This window comes from Gadus macrocephalus, chromosome 12 (genome assembly GCF_031168955.1).
Source record: "Gadus macrocephalus chromosome 12, ASM3116895v1".
NCBI classification, from domain to species: domain Eukaryota; kingdom Metazoa; phylum Chordata; class Actinopteri; order Gadiformes; family Gadidae; genus Gadus; species Gadus macrocephalus.
Window position 1 is genome coordinate 5,905,114 of NC_082393.1, and position 11,902 is coordinate 5,917,015.

Consider the following 11,902-nt stretch of genomic DNA (forward strand, 5'->3'; position numbering starts at 1 on the left):
ATAGGAGCAAACTACATGTTAACTACAGCTCGGACACCATGTTCTGATAGGAGCAAACTACATGTTAACTACAGCGCAGACACGATGTTCTGATAGGAGCAAACTACATGTTAACTACAGCGCAGACACCATGTTCTGATAGGAGCAAACTACATGTTAACTACAGCTCGGACACCATGTTCTGATAGGAGCAAACTACATGTTAACTACAGCGCAGACACCATGTTCTGATAGGAGCAAACTACATGTTAACTACAGCGCAGACACCATGTTCTGATAGGAGCAAACTACATGTTAACTACAGCTCAGACACCATGTTCTGATAGGAGCAAACTACATGTTAACTACAGCTCAGACACCATGTTCTGATAGGAGCAAACTACATGTTAACTACAGCTCGGACACCATGTTCTGATAGGAGCAAACTACATGTTAACTACAGCTCAGACACCATGTTCTGATAGGAGCAAACTACATGTTAACTACAGCTCAGACACCATGTTCTGATAGGAGCAAACTGCATGTTAACTACAGCGCAGACACCATGTTCTGATAGGAGCAAACTACATGTTAACTACAGCTCAGACACCATGTTCTGATAGGAGCAAACTACATGTTAACTACAGCTCGGACACCATGTTCTGATAGGAGCAAACTACATGTTAACTACAGCGCAGACACCATGTTCTGATAGGAGCAAACTACATGTTAACTACAGCTCAGACACCATGTTCTGATAGGAGCAAACTACATGTTAACTACAGCGCAGACACCATGTTCTGATAGGAGCAAACTACATGTTAACTACAGCTCAGACACCATGTTCTGATAGGAGCAAACTACATGTTAACTACAGCTCAGACACAATGTTCTGATAGGAGCAAACTCCATGTTAAACTACATCTCAGACACAATGTTCTGATAGGAACAAACTACATGTTAACTACAGCAAATACACAGTGTTATGTTAGGAATAAACAATATGTTTAAATACAGCTAATATAAAGATAAACTCCATATTCAACTAAAGCTCAAACACCATATGTTGTAGAGTGCAGGAGAACCCAAATAATTATATACATATTAAACTAACCTATTAAATATAATCTACATATATGAACATGGACAAACAGCTGCAAAATAAATCCTTAAAATGTCATTACATTACATAATCTCAAAGAGTGTTTTTGGACAGGTTATTGAGACTCACAGGGTACTCTGTGACAACCCCTTTGTAAACTTCATAGAACTCTTCTGCATTGGCCCGGTCCATCGTGAACTGTGGAGCAAGAGGGGGGAATTAATTTTGATATGGAGGGACCGACATTTGCTTACTCAAAGTTAACATATGTACACCAACGCATGAGTGGATTTATGACTGGCAGTTTCATTACTACAGATGGAATGCACTATGGTTACGATGCTGGGGTGTGTCTGAGTGAGTGAGTGAGTGAGGGAGGGAGAGACTGAGTGAGTGTGAATGTGTCTGTGCGTGTATCAGCCTACTTAGCTAACACATAAACAGTGGGCTGTGTGTGTATGTGTGTGTAAGTGAGTTTGTGGGAGAAAGTGTTTATATGTATATCAACATAGTAACAATACTGTATAACATTAATAAAGTGTGATGTGTGAGTGAGCCAGAGAGTGTTTATATATATATATCCGCTAGTAACTATATAACTAATAGAAAGCACGCTGTGTGTGTTTGTGAGTGCTTTGGATAAAAGCGTCTGCTAAATGCCCTAATTGTAATTGTAATGCTGTGTGTGTGTGTCTGTGAGAGAGAGTGAGTGAGGGACTGAGCGAGAGAAACGTGTGTTTGTATATAAGCGTAGTAACTCTGTAACATGTGTGTGTGAGTAATGTGTGTGCGTGCATGCGTGCGTGCGTGTGTGGAGTGACGTTAATCGATTTCTCTCCACCCGGGGGCTGTCACTGAGCATGACATGTGACTTGAATCCGACAATGGATCCAGCAGGCCCCGCCCCTCCCCTACCAACAGATGACAGATTAGTGAAAAGGTCACCCAGTGCCTCGCCGATGGGCACTTCGATCCGTGAGACTGACCGGAGAGAGCAGATCTCTCATAGCCCCTGAGCTGACCAACGGTTTGCACTCATTTTACATGTGACTGTTCGCCGTGAGTGAGGTCTGGTTATGTCCATTTTGTTTGCCTAGTCCTTAATCACTGTGACAGTCAGAAGGGCTCCCCATGATATGACACCACTCCCCAACCCTGAACCAAGGAAAGCAGGGTTAACCTGCTGTGTTTGGGGACAGTGTTTTGGACTGTGCAGGACCTTAGTGCACACCCAGCCAAATTGGTGATGCTGTTGATCAAAATCCTTTTCTGAGTGGCAGTGGCCTGACAACTGTACGTTGTGTGTCCAGCACAACCCCAACTAGATTGTGACCCATTTTGTGTCCAGCTCCAGATCTTAAGAACTGATGATTCTAATTACTAGGAAAAGCTCCCCCTTAAACCCAGAGGGAAGAAACCTGGAGAAGGAGCCAAGAACAGGGAGCGCTCCTTCCAGGGAGGGCAAGGAGGGCAACGGGAAGACGTGTCTGGGTAGATAAACAGGCTTCTTTCAACCGGAGGTCTTACCATCTGAAGGGCTGAGATCTCGAACCCGGCCTTACTTATGGAGTTCAGGACCTTCCCTGCCAGACCTGTGGTAGCAGAACAACAAACCAGGATTCAAAGACACATTCCATCACCACTGCCAACCACATGAGGAACCCCATGTTAATGTGCTATTATAATGGCCAATTAGTTAGGATCAGACCTTCTGCCAAAAGGAACACCAGCCACCACCTAATGGCTCGTAGATTTGAAAAAATAAAATAATTCAGGGTTGATTAAACAATTGCATGGCTGATACATTTTTCCACTCTGGCATGTTAAAATATACAATTCTAAAAGTAAAACTTGGATGAAAAGGGCTGTCTGCTACAGGCCAATGTCTGCAGAGGGATTCTCACCCCACACCACACATGGGCTTACAGAGGTCTAAAGGGGGGGGGGGGAATTGTGAGAGGAGAGAAGTTGGGGGAGAGACAGAGACACAGGGGGGAGAGGGAGAGAGAGCGGGAGAGAGAGCAGGAGAGAAAGCATGAGAGCAGAGCGGAGAGAGAGAAGAAAGAGACAGAGACAGAGACAGAGAGAGAGAGAGAGAGAGAGAGAGAGAGAGAGAGAGAGAGAGAGAGAGATGAATCTGGCTGTGAGAAGAGTCAAGGTTAAAGCGTTGAAGAGAACATGGAACAGCCCCCCCCTCCGCTAATGTAATCCCATTCTGATAACACAAAATGGAGGCTGGCCGTCCTCCCATAGAATCCTCCACGGCTCAGATATGAAACTCTGTATGTATAGAGCGGCCGCGGTAACTGGCCGCCCGGCAGACAGACGCACTCCCCTGGACCCATCTCGCCTCCGCCGCGCGCCACAGGGCCCAACTACAAATGATAGCAGAAGAAAACTCATCACCCGGGGCTGTTGCTAGGAGATCCGGGTGCCAGGCAACAGACTCAGACTCTCCTCTATATTCCAGTCATGACCGCAACTCGTTTTACTCAGACACCCTCCACCAATACACACGGCACAGATTAAACGCACCTTTCCCAGTGGGGAAATCAAACGGGCAATACATAAGGGAAATTAAATGCATCCCCAACCGGGGTAAACATTAGACCTTCTCTACCCTGGGTAAATCGAACGCACCCTACCTAGGGTAAATCGAACGCACCCTACCCGGGGTTAATCTAACGCACCCTACCCGGGGTTAATCTAACGCATCCTACCCGGGGTAAATCTAACACACCCTACCCGGGGTAAATCTAACACACCCTACCCGGGGTAAATCTAATGCACCCTACCGAGGGTAAATCTAACGCACCCTACGCAGGGTAAATCTAACGCACCTTACCAAGGGTAAATCTAACGACCGTATCCAGGGTAAATCTAACTTACCTTGCCCAGTACATGCCCCTACTACATTAGATGGGATGCACGACCCTAGGTAATGTAAAACAATCTACCCAGGGTTCTGGAGTACTGTGTTGAAGATAAATTTAGTATCAGGCACGACCTTAGTGGTTATCTGGGGTTATGTGCATGGCCATACAGCATGAGGTGCTAGCTAGTAGCGGTCTGGGGTTCTAATGTGCCACCATACAGCTAGTGTGAGGCGCTAGCTAACAGTTGTCTGGGGTTCTAATGTGCCACCATACAGTTAGTGTGAGGCGCTAGCTAACAGTTGTCTGGGGTTCTAATGTGCCACCATACAGCTAGTGTGAGGCGCTAGCTAACAGATATGCAGAGCTCCTGTGTTACCCCTCAGTGCACCACAGGCCCGACTCTCTTCAAAACTAAATGTTATTGTAGCTTCCCCTCCGAGCTGGAGTTTACCTTGGAAGCCGTTGTTCTGATACCAGAGAAGAAGAACAGGGAAGGACGTGCAGAAAATATATATATAAATAATGTGGAGAGAGAGAGAGAGAGAGAGAGAGAGAGAGAGAGAGAGAGAGAGAGAGAGAGAGAGAGAGAGAGAGAGAGAGAGAGAGAGAGAGAGAGAGAGAGAGAGAGAGAGAGAGAGAGAGAGAGAGAGAGAGAGAGAGAGAGAGACCACCGCAGGGAAGAAAGTGTAAACAGAGCAGAGATCAGATGCTTCCCAGACCTACGGGGAAGAGCAGTGCCTGAGGGCCAATCAAAACACACGATCATGTTAGGGCCGGTCCCCTAGACCACAGCAGGGATGTAGTCTGATGACCCCAAAGTTGCTGTGACTTTAAACCTAATTCTGACAAGATGCAAAAAAAAAAAAAAAAAATAAGAAAAGCCTATACCCCAGAAAATGGTTAAACATACAGTGCTGGTTGGGATCATTCTAAAATAACCAGGCAAGCTTCAAGTGTTCTTGTTTCGTTTAGGGTTTTTTCTAGCATTAAAGGCTAAGTAAGGTCATTAAGAAGCAGGGTGGGGTCAGGCCACTTGCTCCAGGATACGTACAGGTGAGGCTGTGGACATTTTGTCTGGGAGGCAAACGATCTGCAGTGGGGGTTCTCAGGTGATGTCGCAGGTAGGGGGTGTACCTTGAGAGAGTGCATGTGGCTTAATGATGCAACACGTGCACGCCGTGTATTGGGCCGTGTTGGAGGGGCCGTGGCCAGCCGTGGAGGGGAAGAAGAATTCCACTTCCTGAGAGAATCAAACATAAACCAAAACATACCCATTGTCACCCAAAAGTGATCCACGGACAAAATAGGGTCAGAGTCATCCCGGTCTACCGCAACGCATTTTCCAGCCTCTCTTATTAGCTGTGTACACAGTCACCGACAAGGAGAACACATATGGAATTTATACTAAACTATTTTACAAAGCGATATCCCAAACTTGTGATGGAAATCTCTCTCAGAAATCCACCTTGTCTTTTAAAGTGAACTGAAAGTCCCGCCCTCTCCTCTGCATTTTTCCTTTTAAAGTTGGAGAGGAGTTATGTAGTTCTATAACTTATAGTTAGCATGGGTTTTAAACCCATGCTAACTATAGGTCCCGCCCCCTCTATCTCCTCTCAACCCTTGTAACTAAAAGTCCCGCCCCATCTCTCTCTCTGCTAAACAGTGTAACTAAAAGTCCCTCCCATCTCTCCCTCCCTCGTAAACAATATGTAACTAACAGTCCCGCCCCTCTCTATCTCCTCTCAACCATCGAACTAAAAGTCCCGCCGCTCTCTCTTTCTGCTAAACCAGTGTTTTTCAACCTTTTTTGTGCCACGGCACACTTCAGATAAGGAAAAAATCCCACGGCACACGCGAAATGTATTAAAAAAAATTAAATAAAATACAGTCGCATTTACATTTATTGTTCAAAGACTTAAAACTCACTCAGTGTGAAATCTGGGCCTGATTAGATGCACACAAACGTGGTATCCTGGCAGAAATTTATGAGAGGCACACCCGTAGTTCCTCATCAATTGATCTGATTTTAGTCTTTATTGCATTTAGACTTGAAAACCCAAGCTCGCAGAGGTATGTTGTGGAGAAAGGGAGCAATGTTGAGATAGCATTGTTTCCCACGATTGGGTATTCTTTGGCAGCAGTCAACCAAAAACTATCCAGCTGTAGGTCTGCATGGAGCAGTTTTAACGTGCAATCTTCTTTCAGTTCAATTATTTGTTCTTGCTCCTGCAAAGTCAAATTCGTGACTTTATCTACCACAGACCTATATGGGTCCCTGACCCAGTCAAATGAGTTGGTGTTGGCTGAGGGAAAATAAAAGGATATTTTCTCTTCAAGTGTTTTCAGGTGTTTTTTGATCAATTCGCACAAGGCTGAAGTGTTGACCTGTTCTTGCCATTTTTTGGCTCTGGGGAACATTTCGAGAGTGTCACCCCTTTCCAAATGCTGTCGCCAGAGGGAGATCCTTGAACGGAATCCGTTTATTTTGTCCGTGCTTGAAAGAAGGTTTTCATCTCGACCTTGCATTCGCGCATTGAGTTCATTCAGATATGCAAAGTTTTGACAACAAGTGCCTCGCCACGTAAAAAGCAATGCGTGACTACAACATCAGGGTTCTTCTCTCAAACTCTGCTCACGAAGCCTTTGATGCGCCCGCCCATGGCTGCAGCTCCGTCAGTGCACACATTTACACAACTCAACCACTGAAGTTCTCCTTGTTCAAGGTACTCTGATGTGACCCGAAAGATTTCCTCTCCTGTGGTTTTAGCGGGCATTGCTTTGCAAAAAAGGAAATTCTCGCGGATAGTCTCTCCATCCACAAAGTGCAAGTCGGCCATTAGTTGCGCATGGCCACTGATATCTGTGGATTCATCCAGTTGCAAAGCATATTTCTCACTACCACTTATTTTCTCCAAAACCACACTCTCTATGTCCGCAGACATATCAATTCGTCTCGCTATGGTGTTACCTGAGAGGGGGACTTTAGCCACTTCTTTCTCTGCATCTGGGCCTAGAATGGCATTGACAATGGCTTTGCAGGCTGGTAATATTAATGTTTCCCCCAAAGTGTGTGGCTTTTTTGATTTAGCCACAAGTTCAGCTACTAAATAACTAAAATGGAGGGCTTTCTCTGACACCTTTGTGGCTTTCCTCGTCAAAGTTTCCTGTTTCCCAGTGCTGTCACGCAAACAAACAAAATAGTCCGAAGGCTTATTTTGGAGGGATGGGTGTTTGGTTCGCAGGTGTCGCTTAAGCTTGCTAGGGACCATGGCACTGTTTGATAGCTTCTCCCCACATACTACGCATAACGGACACGGTGCAACAGGATCCCCAGTAAAGCAAAAACCAAATGACAGATACGTGTCACTGTACAGCTCACCGTTTTTGCTTTCTTTTGAACACCACTTGTTGTGGGCTCATCGACTGGATTGGCTATGGGGGGACTTTGATCAGGAGTGGGTTCTTTTCTTTTCAAATATTCATCCATGTTTGCGGTGCGTTACTCGCGTGTACATCTATCACTTAATCTGTAATTTATTGTTTGCATATCTGTCAATTAATTGCGCTGCCTACCGCCACCAACAGGCATATGGGAGTATTTACGTAGCATACCACCAACAGTGCGACCAGGCTCAGACTGGCTTACACGCCGGAGTAGACCAATATATATATTTTTTAACCAATGAATTGAATTTGCATCATTTTTCACGGCACACCTGTCCATCTCTCACGGCACAGCAGTGTGCCGCGGCACAGTGGTTGAAAAACACTGTGCTAAACAATGTACCTAAAAATCCCGCCCCTCTCTCTCTGCTAAACAACGTAACTAAAAGTCCCGCACCTCTCTCTCTGCTAAACAATGTACCTAAAAGTCCCGCCCCTCTCTCTCTGCATAACAACGTAACTAAAAGTCCCGCCCTCTTTTCTCACCAACGACGCTCATTTGGAGCATCTTGCTCGAGGCTGTCTGTCCTGAGATGAGGTTTACTGGAGGTAGTGTTTAGTAGGGACGTTACCCTTGCGGCCGAAGCGACGGAGTCGGACCCGTGTCCGGCGTTCTGGGTGCCGTCCGTCCCGAAGCGCGCCCGCACGCTGTCCTGCGCCTCCTGCCGCGCTGTCGCAGAGTCGGTGGGGCCCAACAGTCTGCGCCACGCCCCGATGGCCTCATCCCCCATCAGCTCCATGGCAACCACCGGCCCCGACGACATGAACTGCACCAGGTTACTGTACACGCACACGCGAACGCAAAGCACACACAGACACAGACACACACAGTAGTTAATCACTTCTACCTTCTAAGTAAGTGACATAAGAGCTGACCTAATTTTCTCCTTTTCTCCTTATTGCACCATGGGTCAGAGATTAACGCAATTTCGATTCGTCGGAGATACATTTTGGAAATGACAATAAAGCTGACTTTGACTTTGAATATCTTAGAGACTTTTCATTTAGAAGCAGGAAGGGCTGAGGTGTCATCTTGCACAAGGACGCGTACTGTGGTCACCAGGGTTCAAACCCAGGACCTTTCGGGTGGGAATCAAACACCCTAAGCAGTGTCCAGCCCAGGCCTAGTGAATCACTCCCACTGGTTAGGAGGAGTTCTGACTCACATTCATTCATTCCTCCCACAATGTTGTTCAGGGGTCACATGATGCTGGTGTGTATGATATATGAGAGAATGAAGACATTGTCATCTATGAAATTAACCCAGATCTCCGAGCCACAGGTCTGGGTAGCTGGTGAAGCATGGAGAGACAAACCTGAAGAAGGGCTTGGACTGGTGCTCCATGTAGAAGTCTGATGCCTGGCTCCTGCAGCGACAGGATAGAGGGTTGGAGAGACGTCATTGACCCCAGCTTTTACACCCACACTCATCCCTTTCCTCCGCCCTTTTCTATGTGCTCAGCAGCACAACATTAAAAGCACTAGTGCATTGGCGCCGTTTTAAGATCGATGGAAGGTTTAAAATATATTCCTTCTTGAAATCATCAATGTTGCAGAGATAACATTAAGCATTGCCTAATGATTCTTTCCAGTTCTTGCTGAATGATACCAATAGCTATTAGATACAAGCTGTACTGGAGTCAAAAACCCGCTTTGGCCTAAGTGTCTTTCATTGGAATCTTGGAACACATGTACAAGATAATACAGGGTAACAGATGTGGCGCTTCACTTTCAGTTTGACCGTACAATGTTAGCGTGGTCATTTTAGCCTTGATCACGATCAAGTTGGCTGCGTGAATCGTTTCCAGGATGTCTCCCAGTCTGGACAGGGCGTCCGGCTTCACCATGGCCAGGGTCCTACCGGGATAGGGGAGAAGAGGAGGGAGTTAGTGACTGACTCACCGACACAACACACAGAAACAGAACAACAATATGATAAATCACCTGGCTGCGCTATTGATCAATGGCGAATGTCGAATCAATGACATTTTCCTTCAAAACAATCATTACTTGAGTTACGATTATTGATTTACCAACGGCCAACGAGTGACCTAGCTACATAGCCCAAAGCCTGTCCTCAATAGTGGGCCTGAATGTCATGTTTCTTTTACTTATTGTTGTTATTTTACCCCAAACGGAAATGTGTTTTCATTTTTAGCAATAATAACACGGCTGCCCATCACTAAGGCCATGCCGGAAGGGAGAGGAGATTAGGAGTTGAATCCAAAGGGAATGTAGCGGATGGGGATTAGAGTGGCTTTGCGCGGAGGCCAACGGCAGCATACCTCTCCTTCTTGCTGCCCAGTTTGTTTGCCGTGTACTGGTCTCCGTACTCCACAAGCTTGAGCTGCCGCGAGAACACGTTGACCAGGCTGCCCACGAACAGGTCCTGCTGCTGGAGACCTTCGTACCGCGTCCTCCGCAGGAAAACACGCTGGTTCTTCACGTCAAACTACACACACACACAGACACACACACACACACAGTTACACACACACAAAGTTCCATCCACAAACAGTTACAGACAAACCCATACACCAAAACAATTATACACACACACACACACACATATACAAATATATTGAATACACACACTGACGCAGGCAAAACAATAATGATGAACAAGCTGTTGACAAACACAGTTTAGACCAATATGTGTTGTAAGACGTTGTCATTCCACTAGAGGGATCTATTACTACTTAGTCATTAAGCTTCAATCTAAAACCACTTCCAGTGCATTCAGATACATGTCATCAAGTTGCAGGAAGGTTAGACAGTACACAGACTGGTCATTAAGGAGCCGGTATGGGTCATTAGACAGTATAGAGATTTGATTGCAACCTAGAAAGGAATCTCTTGTTTGGTCTCCCAGATGTAAGGTTCTGGGTCGGTCCTCAATGTCCACACTACAGCCTGACCTGTAGGCAAGATGAGCATGATGGCCCTCCTCACCCACTCTAACTGCTCCTGAATGATCCTGTACATGAAATGAACTGCAAGCCACTTAAGATAAAAAAAAAATCATTTGATGAAAGGCTAAATGGTAAAACTGTCCACAGCCTCTTGGTGCCTACCATCTCAACAGAGCCGTCCTTGGGGTAGTAGAGGAGCTGGTAGCGACGCAGGAGGGTGGCGCTCGGGTCATACCACTCAGCCAGGAAGGCATAGCGGTCCTCCTGGGAAGAACAAGATGGTCATGTGATCTCACACACTGACCAGACTGGTTTGTCTTTAGCTCTACTGTTAAATTTAGAATGCACTTTGTTGAAGAATGTGACTTTGCCGTTGCAACATTTATGCACTAACACCACTCATGAATTATAAAAAAGCTTGCCTTTCTGATTCATACGGGGCTGTCTGTGCAGCGGTTTTTAGTTTTTATTTTACTTATTTAGCAAAAGGCCCCAGTCTCATTTGACATTTGCTTTGGATATAAGTGTCTGTAAATGACTTAATGTATTTGCTAAAAAGATACAGTCGCTAAAGACAGCAGTTAAGTAGGCCTAGACATAACAATTCATAATAATATATCCTCAGTCAGTAACAGATGTGTCTGCTTTTTCTGCAACATTGCAGAAAATCCCAAGGAGACAGATATAGATAGATAGATACAATATGCATGTGTATCTTTTTCAGTGTCCTAATTATTTGATAGGAGAAATGTCAATGCCAATAGTGCTCCCTCTTGTGTATTTCACTATGATCTACAGCTGACACGATATCGGAAATGTACTTATAATGTATTCCTGCAATTAAGTTTCACTACTCAAATGTTTTAGGGGAATTGGTGCTTTCGCTCAAGCCCCAAACAACTCCAGATAATACTCTTCTACCGAAAACATCACCCAACATGCTCAGTTGAGCATGTTGAGATTATGTTTTTTTAACAGTTCCACAAACGAATGACACTTTTAGCCAAAAGCCAGCAAAATAACATTGGTTACAGTTTGTGAATAAACCAACTTGTCACACATTACTTGACCCACGAACCAGTCAAACGTTAAGACCAGTAGTGGTGTACATGTTATCATGTGGGTAAACTCACTAGATAGCTAACTGCTAATTGCTATATACACTCATCAGCGTGAAACGCAAATACTACACCTTTAAAATACGATGTACAAAACCGCAAGACTTAACATACCATTTGCTTTCAAACGTCGTAAGAAAATGCGTTTATTAAACCTATCTGAGTTTCGATGAGTAATTACATGGGTGAGCTAGCAGCACGCTCCAAACTGCACAACGTTTCCATAGTTACGCGGTTGGGTGAAAGGTTATAATGGCATGTTCAAAAGCAATTGGGCAAAAATCGCAGATTGTTAACGGTGCCACACAAATGTTCATGCAACGGTTGCAAACATACGGTTGCAAACATCAATTCTATATTATTAATAATAAATATGAACATATTTGGCTGATTATAACATTGTTGATTGTATCAAGTTGGAGATTCAATAACGCTAATAAAGCCACGCGCCACCTAGTGGCAAATGAACAC

At 45.1% G+C, this 11,902-nt stretch overlaps 1 protein-coding gene across 1 annotated transcript in view; it reads right to left on the reverse strand.

Annotated features, from left to right (window-relative positions):
* nme7 (NME/NM23 family member 7) overlaps positions 1–11,703 on the reverse strand; it is a 19,560-nt gene extending 7,857 nt beyond the window's left edge. Inside the window, exons 1-9 of the mRNA XM_060066698.1 lie at positions 11,546–11,703; positions 10,476–10,577; positions 9,687–9,853; positions 9,148–9,258; positions 8,718–8,768; positions 7,974–8,181; positions 5,092–5,197; positions 2,609–2,673; positions 1,211–1,279 (exon numbers count right to left, since the gene is read on the reverse strand). Coding sequence (XP_059922681.1) covers positions 1,211–1,279; positions 2,609–2,673; positions 5,092–5,197; positions 7,974–8,181; positions 8,718–8,768; positions 9,148–9,258; positions 9,687–9,853; positions 10,476–10,577; positions 11,546–11,548 — 882 coding nt within the window. The 5' untranslated portion in view covers positions 11,549–11,703. The remainder of the gene's footprint in view (positions 1–1,210; positions 1,280–2,608; positions 2,674–5,091; positions 5,198–7,973; positions 8,182–8,717; positions 8,769–9,147; positions 9,259–9,686; positions 9,854–10,475; positions 10,578–11,545) is intronic.
* Positions 11,704–11,902: the final 199 nt, after the last annotated feature.